We start from the raw sequence: 15,367 nt of genomic DNA on the forward strand, positions 1-15,367 counted from the left end.
ATAGATTTGTGTTTTAAGAATGATCAATTATCATCCGATGCCTCATACGCAAGTATCTCATGCTGAAGCCTTTCTCAGTGAGAAGACTAATAAGGTCTCTATCCTCTTCCTCACCTTCTCTTTAAACAAACTATAGGAATTAAATTCAACTCATGTGCCAAAGCTGATAAATCATTGAGCAATTTTAAGGAAAAAAGACTGAGATAGACAGGCACACATATGAAAACACATGGAAAGAAAAATTGTGCAAACTTAGTTTCTTTAGGAATCAGATCAAAAAACTATGTCTTTTGTATATGAAAGTGAAAATTTTCAGGGATGCTGTGGCAGGGAATTCCTTTGGAATAAAAAGGTAATATAGACCTCACCTCATACATCGAATTTAGAGAACAGGAACTGCTAGTTTATTGCTCCAGTTTGGCACTGGGGAATGAGACCAGAACAATAACACTGTTGCCTGGGGCTGGAGCACCTCTCCTGTGAAGACAGGCTGAGAGAATTGGCATTGTTCAGCCTGGAGAAGAGAAGGCTCTGGAGAGACCTTCTAGCAGCCTTCCAGTACCTAAAGGGGGCCTACAGGAAGGCTGGAGAGGGACATTTTACAAGGGCGTGTAGTGATAGGACAAGGGGCAAAGGCTTTAAACTGAAAGAGGATAGACTTTGATTAGAGATAAGAAAGAAATTCTTCCCTCTCAGAGTGGTGAGGCACTGGAACACGTTGCCCAGAGAAGTTGTGGCTGCTCCATTCCTGGAAGCATTCAAGGCCAGGTTGGATGAGGCTTTGAAGAATCTCATATAGTGGAAGGTGTCCCTGCCCATGGGAGGGGAATTGGAACTAGATGATGATCTTTAAGGTGCCTTCCAATCCAAACCATTCTATGATTCTATAGTTTTATGAATCAGTCCCAGTATAGAATCTGTGGTATCCCTGTGTGGATTTTAGGTTTCCAGCCATCTCCTGGCTGTGTGATGCTCAGTTAGCTGCAATAGGTCCAAAGATGGCATTGTAGCAGTGTACAGACATCTCTGGAGGAGTGATGCCTCTCATCTGAGGCTTTCCTTGGGCAGTAAGATGGCTGATACTGCCATTTCAACACTAGTGGTCCATCTCCTGGGTTTGTGACAGTTTGATCATGCCTAGAGCTAAAGCCAGGAGATTTTTTACGGGGACAGAGAGGATGAATGATAGAAAGGCTTGATGTCTTTCCCATGCACATTTTCCTCCTGGATTGCCAAAATGACATAGGCATGACATTCAGCTCAAGGGACAAGTGCTGAAGCTCAGGTGTCTACAGCAGGGCTAGATGCTCAAGTTCCTGTTCGTACCCTATAGTCAGCAGGTCCCAGAGAGCAGCTGGGCAGCCTCACAAGTTGGCTAAACATGAGCATCTAGTGTGCCCTGAGACACCTGCAAGTACCCTGGCAAGCTTCACACTGGCCCATCAGAAGAGCGCAGCTCTGCCTATTTAGAGTCAGGTTTGGGCTTCACCTGTGTGACCTTGGGCACGTTTTTAACTTTTATGCTATAAATTGAAACTAAAAATGCATCCTTCCTCCCACGCTTTGAGTCGTTGAGGATCCTTCTACCAAGCTCGCAATGCTAAGAGCAGCAGATCTCTAGCCCATAGAGAAGTCCAGATGGCATGAATAACAACAGTAGAGTGTTGTCATCTGATACGACTCAAAATCAGAAAATACGTGTGCATGCTGTTTTTACATGTGCTTTAAACTCAAAACCAGACAATGCCTCTATGACTGATAGAATATCTGCCTGCATTTCTGAATCAATGTCATATTCTTTGCCTTCACTCCCATGATTTACATTATTCACTTTGTTTATCATGTGCACTATTATAACTAATTGTGTATTCATGGCTCTGGCTGAGTCCTCTAGGTCGTCTTCGTCTCCTTCGTGGAACAAGTATGTTGAGTAAGTATCTGTGGGTACGTATGTTTTTTAATTCCGTAGTTATACTGAATTATTGAGACTTGTCTTCCAGCTTTCACTCAAGATAGTTTATGAAGGATTTAGAAGGAAAGTTGCTTGTGTTAGGACTTTGTAATTTTTTTTTACTTTGAGTGAGTATTTTTGTCTTTAAATTCAATATCTACAATAAGTGTAGTGTTATAGGACAGGAGTAAGTGTAGATTATGTTCCTCTGTTGAACTAGCTTCGTGTCTGTCCTACTGCTCCAGTTTGTTGTCCCACTTTCTGAAGTTAGTCAGTAATTATTTGCTCTTTATCCAGACGTATTTCTCATTGTTTCTGACGCTGATGAAGCACATCAAGAGCTGCTGTCTTTTAAAATTCTTTTTAATAATATTGGAATGCTGAGTTTTGCTCTGATAAAATGTTCTGTCAGAAGCTCCTGGCCTGCAGGATGCTGTGAGAAAGTAAAGCTCTTATCTTCAGCGCTGCCAACACTTGCAATGTTAAATCACAATGAATCCATGCCTTTGTAGTCACACTTCAGCTGGATAATCCCATAGTTGGTTTTGGTTTTGGTTTTGGTTTTTTTAAATAATATTTCAGCTCTCACTTTTTCAATTTGGCATAAAAATGTTAGAATATGAACCCTGATAATTCTAACACTTAACAAAAAGGAAAATATTCCAAAATATTTAGTTTTAAAAACAGCTCTCAAATTGTTTGTGACTATCTCATGTTAGATGCCACTGAAACTGCTGAGAATGGCAAATCCTCATGCAAGCAGGAACAATATTGTGTGGTATTAACACACATATCTCCAGAAGATACTGAGATACTTCTCTACCTAGGAGAGCATTATAGAAGAGAGAAGGGTTGTGTCTGCTGTTGGCATCAAGACTACTGTTCAAATGCATTTCAATAATAATTTCAGAATACTTATTTCCAGATGAAAAGGGAAGCACTACATCCATAGAATTTCTTAGTGCATTTGCTGACTACCAAATGAATGCCTTTTGAATTCTGTAGGGAGATATCTCTCTTGTTGAAATGATAAGTGCACTCAATAAGTCCAGAAGAGCTTTTACTGATAATTTTTGGTTAATAGAATAATTGCCATCTTAAATTCAAAATCCTGTGCTCTTGTGTTTCCTTAAGTGTTTTAAACATTCTGCACAGAAATGGATGCTGCGTGCCCAAAGGAAATGACACACAGCATATCACATGTTCCTCGGCCACTTGAAACCGGAGGGAGGTACAAATTTTGATCTGCGTTTTAGCAAGTAGCTAGGAGTCTCGTGTTTCTCAGACTATGAGGACTCACATGAAAGAGCTTGAAAAAAATTGTTGAATGCCAAAAACCCCCATATCACAGATGTGCAAGTTAATCGCCATGTCCGGATTGAAGTCAACTACTGTCTCAAAGTACATATAAGTCAGACACTGATAGGATACACGAAATCATCTGCAGCCTTTCCATTCCTTCTCTGCAGCATTGGCTTGGTTTGTTGGCCTAGACAATAAATAGTCTGACTGTGTCTCTTACCCTCTTCCGTTAATTGCTAATATTGCTGTTTTCCTTTGGCACTTTCCTCCCTTCCTTAGATTTACTTTCACCGGCATTTACACTTTTGAATCATTAATAAAAATATTGGCAAGAGGATTCTGTCTAAACGAGTTCACTTTCCTTCGGGATCCCTGGAACTGGTTGGATTTCAGTGTTATCGTTATGGCGTAAGTGGGAACGTATGAAATACGGATTACCTGCGCTCGCGCTCTGTGTTTGAAGTTCTTGTTGCTGTGGTGCAAAAGGCTGTCTGCAGTACAAAAAAAAATAATACCTGTGGGTCCTAATTGCATCTGAAACTGTCTAGGACATTGACTCTTCCCCTTGTTTTATGGCTCACTGTATAACAACAATGTATTAGTCTTTGAAGAAGGGAATAGAGCTGTGCAGAGCAAGATACGCTCCGTGGTGAGTGTACGTGAGCGGATGGATTCCAATCAGTGGAAAGGAATAGCTGGGCTGTCAGATACAGGCATCCTGATCCTGTGAATGAAAGTGTAAGTTTGGAGATAGAACCATGTGTATAGGCACCAGCACAGCGGATGAGATTTGGGCTCTTCGTCTCCAAAAATTTGTAGTTTGAGCTTCAGTTTGCAGTAATTAGAAAGCTTTTGTACTGGTTAGATGCAGTCACAGAAGGGAGACAGATAGAAGGAAACCAGTTCAGCTGGTGTTTCAGCCTGAAATGACTGATTTTGAGTGTTACCTTTGTTTATATTTTAAACACATGGTATTTCGAGATGCTGACACAAAAGTAACTATGCACAAGCCAAGAGCTACCTCATAGGGAAACTTTAATAATCAAGAAATGGGTTTCTATTTTATAAGTCTTCAGAAAAATCCTTGATACATAAATTATTAATACTTAAAATATGCTCAGAAGGATAGACAGTTAAGAATGACCACTGTAAAATAGTTGCCCTGTTTACTCCATTCAATCACTTGACATCACATCCTGACTTTACAGGTACGTGGGAGCATTTAGTAACTTGGGAAGTGTGTCGGTCCTTCGGACTTTCAGGGTTCTGAGAGCTTTAAAAACCATTTCAATAATCCCAGGTAAGAAACTCTATTTGCTGAATATTTTCTGCTGCTTGTAACCAATTCTTTATTCCAATCAAAATGTTGGCTTTTGCCTTTTTTTTTTTTTTTTTCTCCTTCCCCGCCCCCTCCATATCTTTCGTTGTTTGCAGACACAGCTGAATTTGTGGACACAAATAGTGTCTCAGTCCAGAATAAATCAAGAGTTAGAAAAAAATCTTGTATTTATTTTCATTAGGCTTTTAAAGATTTTTTAACACCTTACTATGTCAGTTTTACAGAATGTTCTTGTTTGTTTATGTGTTATAGTTCTACAGAAACATCTCCGGTGACTGAATGGACTTTATTATTAATGATCTTACATCATCCCTGAGAAAACAGTTTATTTTTCACTTTTCCCTTAGTTATAAAGTCAGTGATTTTTTTCTCATGACTAAATACAAATTAAGAACAAGTAGGTTTCCCGTGTCTTCTGTTTCTAGCCTTTTTGATCATATGCATTATTGTTTCCTGTATTTCCAGATTCTTCACAGATTATCAGTGTTGGAAATGTCATTTGAATTATGCATATTACTCTTTCTGGATAAGAAAAAGTAGACCAATTCTGGTTCTTCATCCTTGCCTAAATATCTTACAGCAATTAGATGAATATCTGGAAACTTTAAGATCAATTATATCAGGAAAAAAATATTGTTCTCATATTAATTACTCTCTCATCCAAACTATATTTGCATTGCAAACATCTTTGCCACATAGTATCCAGTAATTTTGGTACTTTGGTTGTTCTATATTGTTTTAGCTCTAATCAAGTATGATATATGAATCTCAGTTTTTCATCCCATTTTTCCTTTGTCTCCTTAGGACTCAAGATTATTGTAGGGGCACTTATCCAGTCTGTTAAGAAACTTGCCAATGTGATGATCCTGACTGTTTTCTGCCTGAGTGTCTTTGCCCTCATAGGCCTCCAGCTTTTTAAGGGCAATCTAAGACAAAAGTGTGTCAGGAACTCTACAGCGTTCGGTAAAACGTCTGATTTCCTTAACAAAACATGGGAGTCCTATGAACTGTTTGCCAATGATACAGGTAATTTTTCTCCTTAATTATTTTTTCAGATAGTAGTATAGACATCTATGCATGCATGTATAACCATTACTGTAAATAATACGGATTTTTTCATGATTGATATTTTGATAAGTAACTACCTGATAATGGCCTTCAGATTACCAGAGCAGCTTGAAACCATCCAGGAAAGCACCTCTTCCCTTCATTATAAGAAACAGCACTCCCAGATTTTCCAGTAACATCCAGCCCTGTTTCTCAGAATGATATGACAATAACTGAAATACACATTAGCTCATTCTCTGCTGTAATTCCCCAAAGTTCACCTTTTACTACGCGCTGAACAGCCTGCACATCTTCATTTTGTTGCCCAGTGAATTATTCTTTGGCTTTAGACAGAGGAATCTGTTTAAAAGTCAGTTACTTTCTTCTTCACATCATATATATCTTATTTTATGTTTTACATAAGATATATACAATATACATCTTTCATGTATGAGCCTTGACTGAGGCTGGTGATGGAAGCATAGAGCAGATATCTGAAAATGCACCAAAACATTCTCAGGGGAACAGCAACTGTAAGATGCAATTCTTGAATTTCTTACAAGAAAGGAGAAGCCTAGTGCTAAAGGAAAATCCTCAATATACATGAAAAGATACACTCGAACTAAACAATGTCTATGCCAGAAATATGAAGAAAGCTTTATCACTGAAGAAAAACTCCATCAGCAAGTTCAGACATAGCAGCAGTTACATATGGAGAAAAGCATTCTCCCAGGGGATATGTTGAAATACATTAAAAAAGCCACACAGGATTGTGGTTTGTATACACTCCACGTGGAAGATTTGTTCAGACAGGATTTCTTTAATAACTTTATAGTCCAGGGGGAGAAAGTCTTTATATGAAAGATTTTTGAGAAAAACTTATTGCAAGAAACTCTCACACCTACCAAAAAACTCACACGTGAGAACAAAGTCATGTACATATATAGAATGTTGTAGAGATCATAATTGAAAGCCAACTTCAGAAGAAACCAGGCAGTGACTAGAGTAGCACACAAGGGACCATGGACATGACAAACTGGCTAAAAATACTAGCTTCCTGTGCTGGAGAAACAGGAAACAAAACCATTTAATTTTAATTTATTTATTTTTAATGCAGAACATTGCAGCTTTATAAAGACAATGGCCTACAGAATGTAGGGCTCAAGAAATTTAAAATCTATGTTGCTTCACAAGCTTTGTCTTGCTCACATCCTGTGCTGTACTTCCTGTGTCCAGGGTGATTTGCAAACGAATAGGAGAGCCCAGACAGGTTTAATGACAGCTAGATGGCTTTCCTACAGGATTTAGGACTTATAGCACTGTAAACTCAGTTTTCTATTATTTTTTGTATATTTTTTACGGGTTACTTTGTATATTTTTTTACAGTCCTGACTTTGTGTGAGTTCCCATCTCCAACATGGAGAACTACATGTCGTTATGATGTGCAATCACTGAATCTTCTTTAAAAATTTGGGTGGTAAGCAGCCAGGATAGTGACTCATTCCTTTATGGTATATTTACATGGTATGGTACAGCAGATACCAAAGATTCCTGCTGGCTCTGAGTCATGCTGACTTACCTGATGAGCACAGCTGAGGTTTGAGAAGCACCAGGAAGACAGGAGACCTCCTTTGCTTGTGGGATAATAAACCCACATCTTAATGGAGCTAATTAGCTATTAGCACTAAAGCTATTACTTTCAGCCTGCTGCAAGGTCAGGCATCAGAGTAACTCATCAAGAGAAACAGGGGAAGAGGTCAAAAAGGGCATAGCTCCAGCATCCTAGTGGACAAATCTATATTTTTCAGCTACGCAGGGTTAGGACCTGCTGTCTGGCTCAGCAGAGCAGTGACATGGCGTGGTGTATATCCACACTGCCAAATACTCTTTCTTCTTCCTCAAAATAGGATTCTGTTTTTATTTTTTATTTGAAGCAGAACTGGTCTATGCTACCCTAAATGATGTTTGCTAATGATTACCAAACCCAGGACTGTGCTTGAGCTTGTGCCCTCTGATTCTTGATTTCCTTTATACAGATGTGGCCAAAATGAGAGTATTTTTAAAAATTCTGCTTTAAGGACTGCCTTCAGTCTGAAATTTGTGCAAACACATATGTACATTTGTAGATGAGGACAAGACATCTTGCAATCTGGTGTAGTTACTGTGAGCATGGGAAACCTGTCTATGTGTGTGCCTATACACTTACAGGTCTCTGCCTATCACTACTACAACTACTTAAAGGACAGAGGATTCAGGCTGAAAAGTGCTTTGTTTTAAAATTTTCTTCCTATTTTTTTATAGCATTCTTTGCTAAGAAAAAAGGGACCTCAGATATTTTGCTATGTGGTTCTGGTGGTGGGTAAGTGCACTTAAGAATATTCCGTCTTTGGAAGTTTTCTCCCTCAGTGCTTCTGTATTCACTCAGTCATATGAGACAAAAGCAGAAATTCCAGGCTTTCCTTGAATGCAGAAATAGGAACATAGACAACAAAATATAGTAAACAGTCAAGTAATGTAATACTTGTAGAGAATGAAGCATGAACCTGCATTTGACTTATTCAGGTATAAATTCCTTTGAGTGCTGTCTTTCTCTACCCCACAGACATATGGGAGAACTGAAAAAACATGAAGGATCTCAGATACAGCACAGACACACTCCTCTCTGTAAAGGCTAATGAGTGTTAAACTGGGAAAAAAAAACACGGGTTTTGGAGGGCAGGTTTGGGCAAGAAGGGAAATGTGGCTGCTTTGCAGGGGGATGAGGATTGTTGACGAAGGAGTTGTCCTGGGTTGGTGATCTACTCCAGTCTGTCGTCTTTGTTACTGGGTTGTGGGTGCTGTGTTTTCCATCTCACTTTCCAGTCAACACTACCTGGAGTAGAAAATTGTCTTATAATCTAAGAAAACACAGAGCTGAATAATAATTAGAACTCGCACATAAGCTCAAGTTTCTCTTGAAATCTTCGCAGTTAAAAGAGCTCCACTTTCTATTATTATTTCTAGGATCTGTCCTCCAGACTATATATGCTGGAAAATTGGGCCGAATCCTGATTACGGTTTCACTAGTTTTGATACGTTTGGCTGGGCTTTTCTTTCCTTGTTCCGCTTGATGACCCAGGACTACTGGGAGCGTCTGTATCAGCAGGTACCAGCTTTGTATATAGTTCAGAACCAGCCTTCTAGTGAGAGCAGTAGCTGAAGCAGAAAATGTGTAGAGAGGACAAGAAACCTCAAATAAAAGCAATAGCTGCAAGTCATCAAGCCCAGATCCTCCCTTCTCTGTTCCATCAAGCTGTGACTCCTTGAAAAGGGATGCTGAAGCACTTCCCAGAAATAGCCCTATTACTGTACTGGTTTAGGGACCTCAAAAAAAAAAAAAAAAGTGTTAAAAGGATCCGGTATTGTCCTTCGTAAATACAAGAATGCCTTCTCCATCATCCTCATGGGGTGTACGATCAGTGCTTCATAGGCAATGGTACAGGAAAGGGGATAAAGAGTGGAAAGAAGAGCTAAGGAAGATATATTTCCATTTAAGCTTCATAAATATGCTTCTAAAGATTTCAGAGGCACATTGAAAGCCTATTTGGTATTTTTTTATGGTAAGTTTTATCTCATGGGTGTGTTGTTTGCAGACTCTCAGAGCGTCTGGGAAGGTGTATATACTCTTCTTCATGCTGGTCATCTTCCTGGGCTCATTTTATCTAGTCAACTTGATTCTGGCTGTAGTAACAATGGCATATGAAGACCAGAACAAGGCCACCATTGCTGAAACGGAGGCAAAGGAAAGGAAATTTCGGGAAACCATGGAATTATTACAGAAGGAGCAGGAGGTACACAAATTATTGCCTTGGAAGTGTTAGTCTCAGTGTTCTGTTGTCAGTCATGTGAGAAAAAGCATCACTCCTTGTATACAGCTGTAGATAGTAGTCACTCATGGGAACAGGAGCAAGTGATAACTTATTGAAAGTAGTGATTCCTAGAGCTACAGGAGCAATTCCTTGTTCAACTGTGTATTTTTCCTGTGAAACAGTAAATTTTGTTGTGGATGATAAGCATTAAAGGCTGCAGTTACTGTAAGAAAAATAGTATTTTAAAGTCTGGAAAATGTAAAGACCATCAGCTAGGAGCTTCCAGAAGAAAATGTAGTTGTTTTCCATTTTTTCTTCTGTTTTATCATTGTGGACTACTGAGCAGAGAAATATACAGTAATTCCATTGATCAACTGCATTAAGAACTGAACCAAAACCTACTGTAGCTGAATTAATAGTCTCCTGGTAACTTAAATGGCTTAGAAGCTTCTGGAAGAAAACACTCCTGTGTTTTGAAAATATTGTCCTAAATCCAGTACGGGAAGGAAAATCAGCCACAGTCTGAATACAGTCCCAAGAGTCTTCAATGAAAATACAGAATTTTAACACTGTTTGAGCATTTATTTGGGGAAAAGGATATACTCTACAGCGTTATTTTCAAACTGAGTATTTTTATTGTATGCAAATCTGCCATACAGAGGAATAGGAGCTATAATGTGATTGTTTCACCCCTGGCAGGCCCAATACATGCCATCGTGTAACATACTGCAAATAGCAAATCGTTCAGTGCTCCATATGTTGGGGAAATTCTCTCCTCTTTCTTTTAGTGTTATCACATATTGGAAGATTTTTAATGAGTTTTGTGAAATGCAAATTGTTAAGAGGAAATAATATAGAGCACAGAAGTGCTTTCTTTCAGCTTATACTCATAGTACTCAGCAAAAATATCATTCATGGTTTTGTTTTGTTTCAGTCATTGGCTATCAAAGGAATTGATATCCTGTCAATTAGCTCCTTTGAAGCCTCTTCTCTATCTACCAAAGAAATCAAAGACAGAAGCAACAGGAAAAAGAGAAATAAGTCCTTGGGGATAGAAGATAACGGAGAAGAACAATTACCCAAGTCACAGTCCACAGACAATCAACGCAAGTTGGTAATCTATCGTCTGAATCTGAGATCCTTACAGCTTTTCCAATTTTAATACTAAAATAAATTGCTTGAAAGCACAAACCAAATCCTATTACAAACACTGGTCACTCTTAAGTCTTTATTTTAACAACCTTTCAGGATAAGGAAGAACTATATGTAAAATTTCATTTGAAAAGGAAATGCTATAAACTAAGGATGGAAGAAAAGTTATAACAGTTAAAATACATTTTCTGTAACACTAAGGATTGGGAAAAAATGAATGACTATCAGAATTTAACTTCAGTGCCATCATTCTCTGTTAAAAAAAATCTTACTTAAAATACAAATATAAAGCTTATCACAAAAACGGCTGCTACAGCTGGTAGGATTTTATTATCTACCTTTTAAAATCTGAGCAAAATTCTCCTTAAATAGGAGTTTTGGACTTGGTATGGTTGATAGGAAATGTTATGAAACTCTAAAGGTTTATGGCTTCCCAAAATATTCTCTGTGATGTTATACCTTTCTCTCTTTATTTCTTTGCTTGGGCTTTTAGTCTTTCCTTGGCCTGGTGTACAGTCCCAAGGCAAATAAGGCGAAGCGCAGGCTTAGCCATGGGAGCGTGTTCAATTTCCAGATACCGGCTTTAGAAGTTGATTCCAGAACGGATTTTGGTGATGAGGAGACCCGCAGTGCTGGGGGACATGAAATCCAGTGTCGGTCACTGTCGGTGGCACAGATGGGAAGACGCTCCAGCGTGCAAAGTCAAATAAGCCACGGCTCTCGCCCTGCTACCCCGAACTGCGTGCACAGCAGCAAGTGGGATAACGTGGATGACGGCAACGGGGTGATTGTGGTGGCAGGAGGAGGAAGCAGCAGGGTACACAGTCTAGATCCAGTGTCTTCTGAAGGAGTTATGCTTCCACCTGTGATGGAAGACCCAGGAAAGGGTGATTTGGTAAGTGATATTATTTCAAGTATATACTTCATATTACGGTTTCTCCATAAGTGGCAGGTTTTTTTAAGAGTTGCAGTGAAATGGCAAACAATAATGTGGAATGGAGTTAGTTGTCATAAAAAGTGCTTTTAATACTCTGATGAATTCCCGAAAACTAGAGTTCATTGCTTCAGCATTCCTGTTATAAACCCTGTTTTTCTGCTGCGCTCTACTTGCACTAATATACTTTTGAAGCTTCCTAGTGCTGGAATGATAAGTCACCAGAGAGTCTTTTTATCCCATGCCCTGTCCAAGGAGATCATTTTGAGCAGTATCTGTAATTCCTTTCTTCTCCTTTACAGCACCTTTAGCATCACGCAGTTTTATCTGTTAAGTTCCTCAGGCAGATAGAGACTTTTTCTACCAGTTTATCCCTCACCTCTCTCCTTTTCCATTAGTCTCTGGAATATTTCCTAGGCCTATTTCCTCTCATACACTTATTTCCAAGGTTTGTGCTTGCCCTGTTGCTGTTGCATGCTTGCAGGATGCATTTACTGCAGCATTATTGCTGAAGAGTAGGACCTTCGTTCACAACATCTATTACATCTTGTAAAAAGGTACATTTATTTGGCTGCGTGTCACTGTTCCTATTAAGTTTCATAGCTACCCATCATCACATTCTACTTCATTTTATTCCTGTGGTATCTCCCTAATCATGTTTACTTGTCTAAGCAGCCAGCTGTAAATGATGAGAGCAGCATGATGCATTTGGCTCCTCATCTGTCAGTGGAGTACTTTAACGAGGCACTTCAGAGACAAAGGGCAGCAAGTGCAGTCAGCATAATTACCAGTGTCTTGGAGGGTAAGTGGTTCCTCGTTATGCTTATTTCAATACTAAGGTAATGCCAGCATGAAAGACCAAAATGTCAACACGTTTCTTAAAGGTTAACAGAGATCTGTAGGTGTGTAGTTAGAAATTTAATTGTTAATTTGACTCTTTTTATTAAAAAAAAAAGCATTATCACACAGCAGTAGGTACTGGAAAGCATCTTTCGCCTATTGTAAGATCTCATTTTGCAGGACAGACAGAGAAGGAGATAGGAGTGAGAGCAGGTGGAAGGAGTTTCTCTAGCATCTGAGGTGCAAGATTGGGATACTGTTTTCTCCTCCCGACTCTGCTGCTTGTGACATGTCACTGGCAGAGACAGAGGCTTGTGGAATCCAACAGTAAGATTATACATGGAAAATCAGTTGCTGCAATTCCTGGATTTTGAATACTTAACCTCACTATTTTATTCCTTTAACTTACCTTTCCATATGAAAGTTTTTGGTGAGTTTTATCACTGACAGTTATTTTGATGACTGATAGTTTTGTTGCAGATCTTATGGAAAAATTTCAGCCCAAGTTGCTCAGGATGAGGAAATCTTGTTTTGTCTTGTCCATGTTGGGGAACTCTATCAGCAGGTCTTGGACCGCAAGTATGGGATACAGCAGAGGGATACCATTAGTGGCAAGGAGGTCCCTTTTCTTAAATTTTTAAAAATTTTTCTTGGGAGAATCACAGTTAAAACACGTCTGGTGGAGCCTTACACTGCAGATCTGGCTTTTGTTGCACACTTTCAGCTGTGAACTGGCATGGCACAGGACTTGTAGCTCTAAGCGGCTGTGGGTTAATCTGAGAACAGGCATCAGAAAGTGGAGCAGAAAGGGTCTTTGCTGAGACCTGAACACCAGTTCTGCTGGATCCACGCTGTGTACATAAAGAAGAAGCCATTTGATCTAGAACAGAAGACAAAAGCTAGACCTGGAGTAGGGTTGAGTCAAAGTGATCACACTGAAATAAGCGGTGTTGGGTAGAAACTGAGACTTGAGCCTACAGGAGAGGAAATGAAAACCAAACAGTGGGAAGAAATAGGGACATGTCCAACTGAAAACAGGACATGAGTCAGATCCAGCTCATTGGATCTCTGAAAAATTATCGGGTCCCTCAAAACCAGATTGCTAATAATTCCTACTGTGCTTGTATTTAGTTTTTACTAAGCTCCAGTTTGTCAATGAATTTGCACAGGACTTCAGTAGGGTCAAAAGTACTTGGAGGACTCATTAACATTGATGGTGAAGGAAGGCAGACTATGAGATTTATATTTGACCAAGAAGATGTAAATGACAAAGCCAAAACAGCTTCTATCCCTTGTTTTACTTACAGAAATGTAGAGGTGTGGCAACTTGCATTAGCTGATAAATGCTAAGCATGGCCTTTCCATTAGAAGTGGCCGTTTGGATTTACCTCGTTTACAATCAGAACTCCTGTGGCTCTCGTTGACTCTCTAGACTCCCCTGAGAGTCAAAGGAGACAAAAAGATGTTGGGTGTGATACAGCCAGTGTCCTAGACATCTACCTAAGGATAAGGTGAAAAGTGTCTTAGCTGCTATACTGACCTACAAGAGTGTGAGTGTCCACGGTGTGTCCTCTGCGTCGTTAACATCTGTATTTAGTCAGATGATTGTAGTACAAGCGTAAGATGAATAAAACCTGATCCAAAGGCTTTGGAAGTAAGTTCACATGACTGAATTTTGAATCCAATTTTCTCTGAATTTTATCTTCATATTTATTACTTCACGTAGGAACTACATGAATAGCAGAAAGTGTAGGGAAGCTTTGGGGCTCTATGTAAGCTGCAAAGTTTCCTTTTTCTTCTCTGGTATCTTGAACACCTGAAGTTGTTTTTTCACCATCCTGCTGAGTGGGAACTATTTAATTATAGCACGGTTTTCTTTTGCGTTTAGAACTTGAAGAATCCCAGCGGAGATGCCCGCCATGCCTGAATGATTTTGCTTTAAAGTATCTAATTTGGGACTGTCCGCTTTGGTTGAGAATCAAGAAAAAAGTGGCTGCTTTCATAAAAGATCCTTTTATTGATCTCACCATCACTGTTTGCATTGTGATGAACACTCTGTTCATGGCACTGGAGCACAACAATATGACAGATAGTTTTAAATCGATGCTTAATATAGGCAACTTGGTAAGCAAATTCTCAGCTATGTGAAATTTTATACCGAGGATTGATTGATGGATGTTTTCACTTGAGACCTAAGGAGTAACTGTAATAATTAAAGATTAGCAAACTCTGCATTTATAAACTCTAAATTTCTAATATAGATAATTCCCAGATTTTATTGATGTACTTCTAACACACTCCTGAAAAGGCAGAAAACAATCCTCCCGTTTTAACTGAAAATGCATTAGAAGTTCATAAAAATGGGTTTTGTTGACCTGTCCATGAATGTTATTTGTGAGAACAAGATTGAAAGATAAGATAAATTCATGGCTACTTTTAGGCTGATGCTACTGTTTCTTTGTCACAGGTTTTTACAGGAATATTCACTGCAGAAATGATCTTAAAAATCATCGCTCTAGATCCCTATTATTATTTTCAGCAGCCCTGGAATATTTTTGACAGTGTAATTGTCACATTGAGTTTAATTGAACTGAGTTTACCCAAACACAAAGGCAAGAAAGAAAGGAGAAAAGGAGGAACCCTGTCAGTTTTACGATCTTTTAGACTGGTAATGCCTCACACTTACTCAGTTGTATAAAACATTATGTTGTCAATATAATAGAGAATACTTCTGTTGTCTGCGGTTAGGATACAGGAAATTATGATCTTTTATTATTTTTTTCCTCCTCTCAGCACTAGGAATAAGAAACACAGTCTTAAAGTCCTTGTGATGTTAGAGTCAGAGTTTAATGGCGTATATATTTCTTTTGAATATACTAAGAAACAGGCAGAGGAAAAAATATTCCAGAGTAGACATGTTATAAAACTGGTATCAAAAATTAAAAACTTGCACA

At 38.9% G+C, this 15,367-nt stretch overlaps 1 protein-coding gene across 1 annotated transcript in view; it reads left to right on the forward strand.

Moving 5' to 3' along the window:
* The window catches only part of LOC104378775 (sodium channel protein type 5 subunit alpha-like), a 34,790-nt gene that overhangs the window by 1,597 nt on the left and 17,826 nt on the right, over positions 1 to 15,367 (forward strand). Inside the window, exons 3-14 of the mRNA XM_086615061.1 lie at positions 1,817 to 1,930; positions 3,533 to 3,661; positions 4,462 to 4,553; positions 5,397 to 5,618; positions 7,941 to 7,998; positions 8,643 to 8,784; positions 9,272 to 9,469; positions 10,422 to 10,601; positions 11,133 to 11,534; positions 12,249 to 12,375; positions 14,302 to 14,537; positions 14,881 to 15,081. Of these exons, the coding sequence (XP_086471187.1) occupies positions 1,817 to 1,930; positions 3,533 to 3,661; positions 4,462 to 4,553; positions 5,397 to 5,618; positions 7,941 to 7,998; positions 8,643 to 8,784; positions 9,272 to 9,469; positions 10,422 to 10,601; positions 11,133 to 11,534; positions 12,249 to 12,375; positions 14,302 to 14,537; positions 14,881 to 15,081 (2,101 nt within the window). The remainder of the gene's footprint in view (positions 1 to 1,816; positions 1,931 to 3,532; positions 3,662 to 4,461; positions 4,554 to 5,396; positions 5,619 to 7,940; positions 7,999 to 8,642; positions 8,785 to 9,271; positions 9,470 to 10,421; positions 10,602 to 11,132; positions 11,535 to 12,248; positions 12,376 to 14,301; positions 14,538 to 14,880; positions 15,082 to 15,367) is intronic.

Source organism: Tauraco erythrolophus, chromosome 7 (assembly GCF_009769465.1).
Source record: "Tauraco erythrolophus isolate bTauEry1 chromosome 7, bTauEry1.pri, whole genome shotgun sequence".
Lineage (NCBI taxonomy): Eukaryota > Metazoa > Chordata > Aves > Musophagiformes > Musophagidae > Tauraco > Tauraco erythrolophus.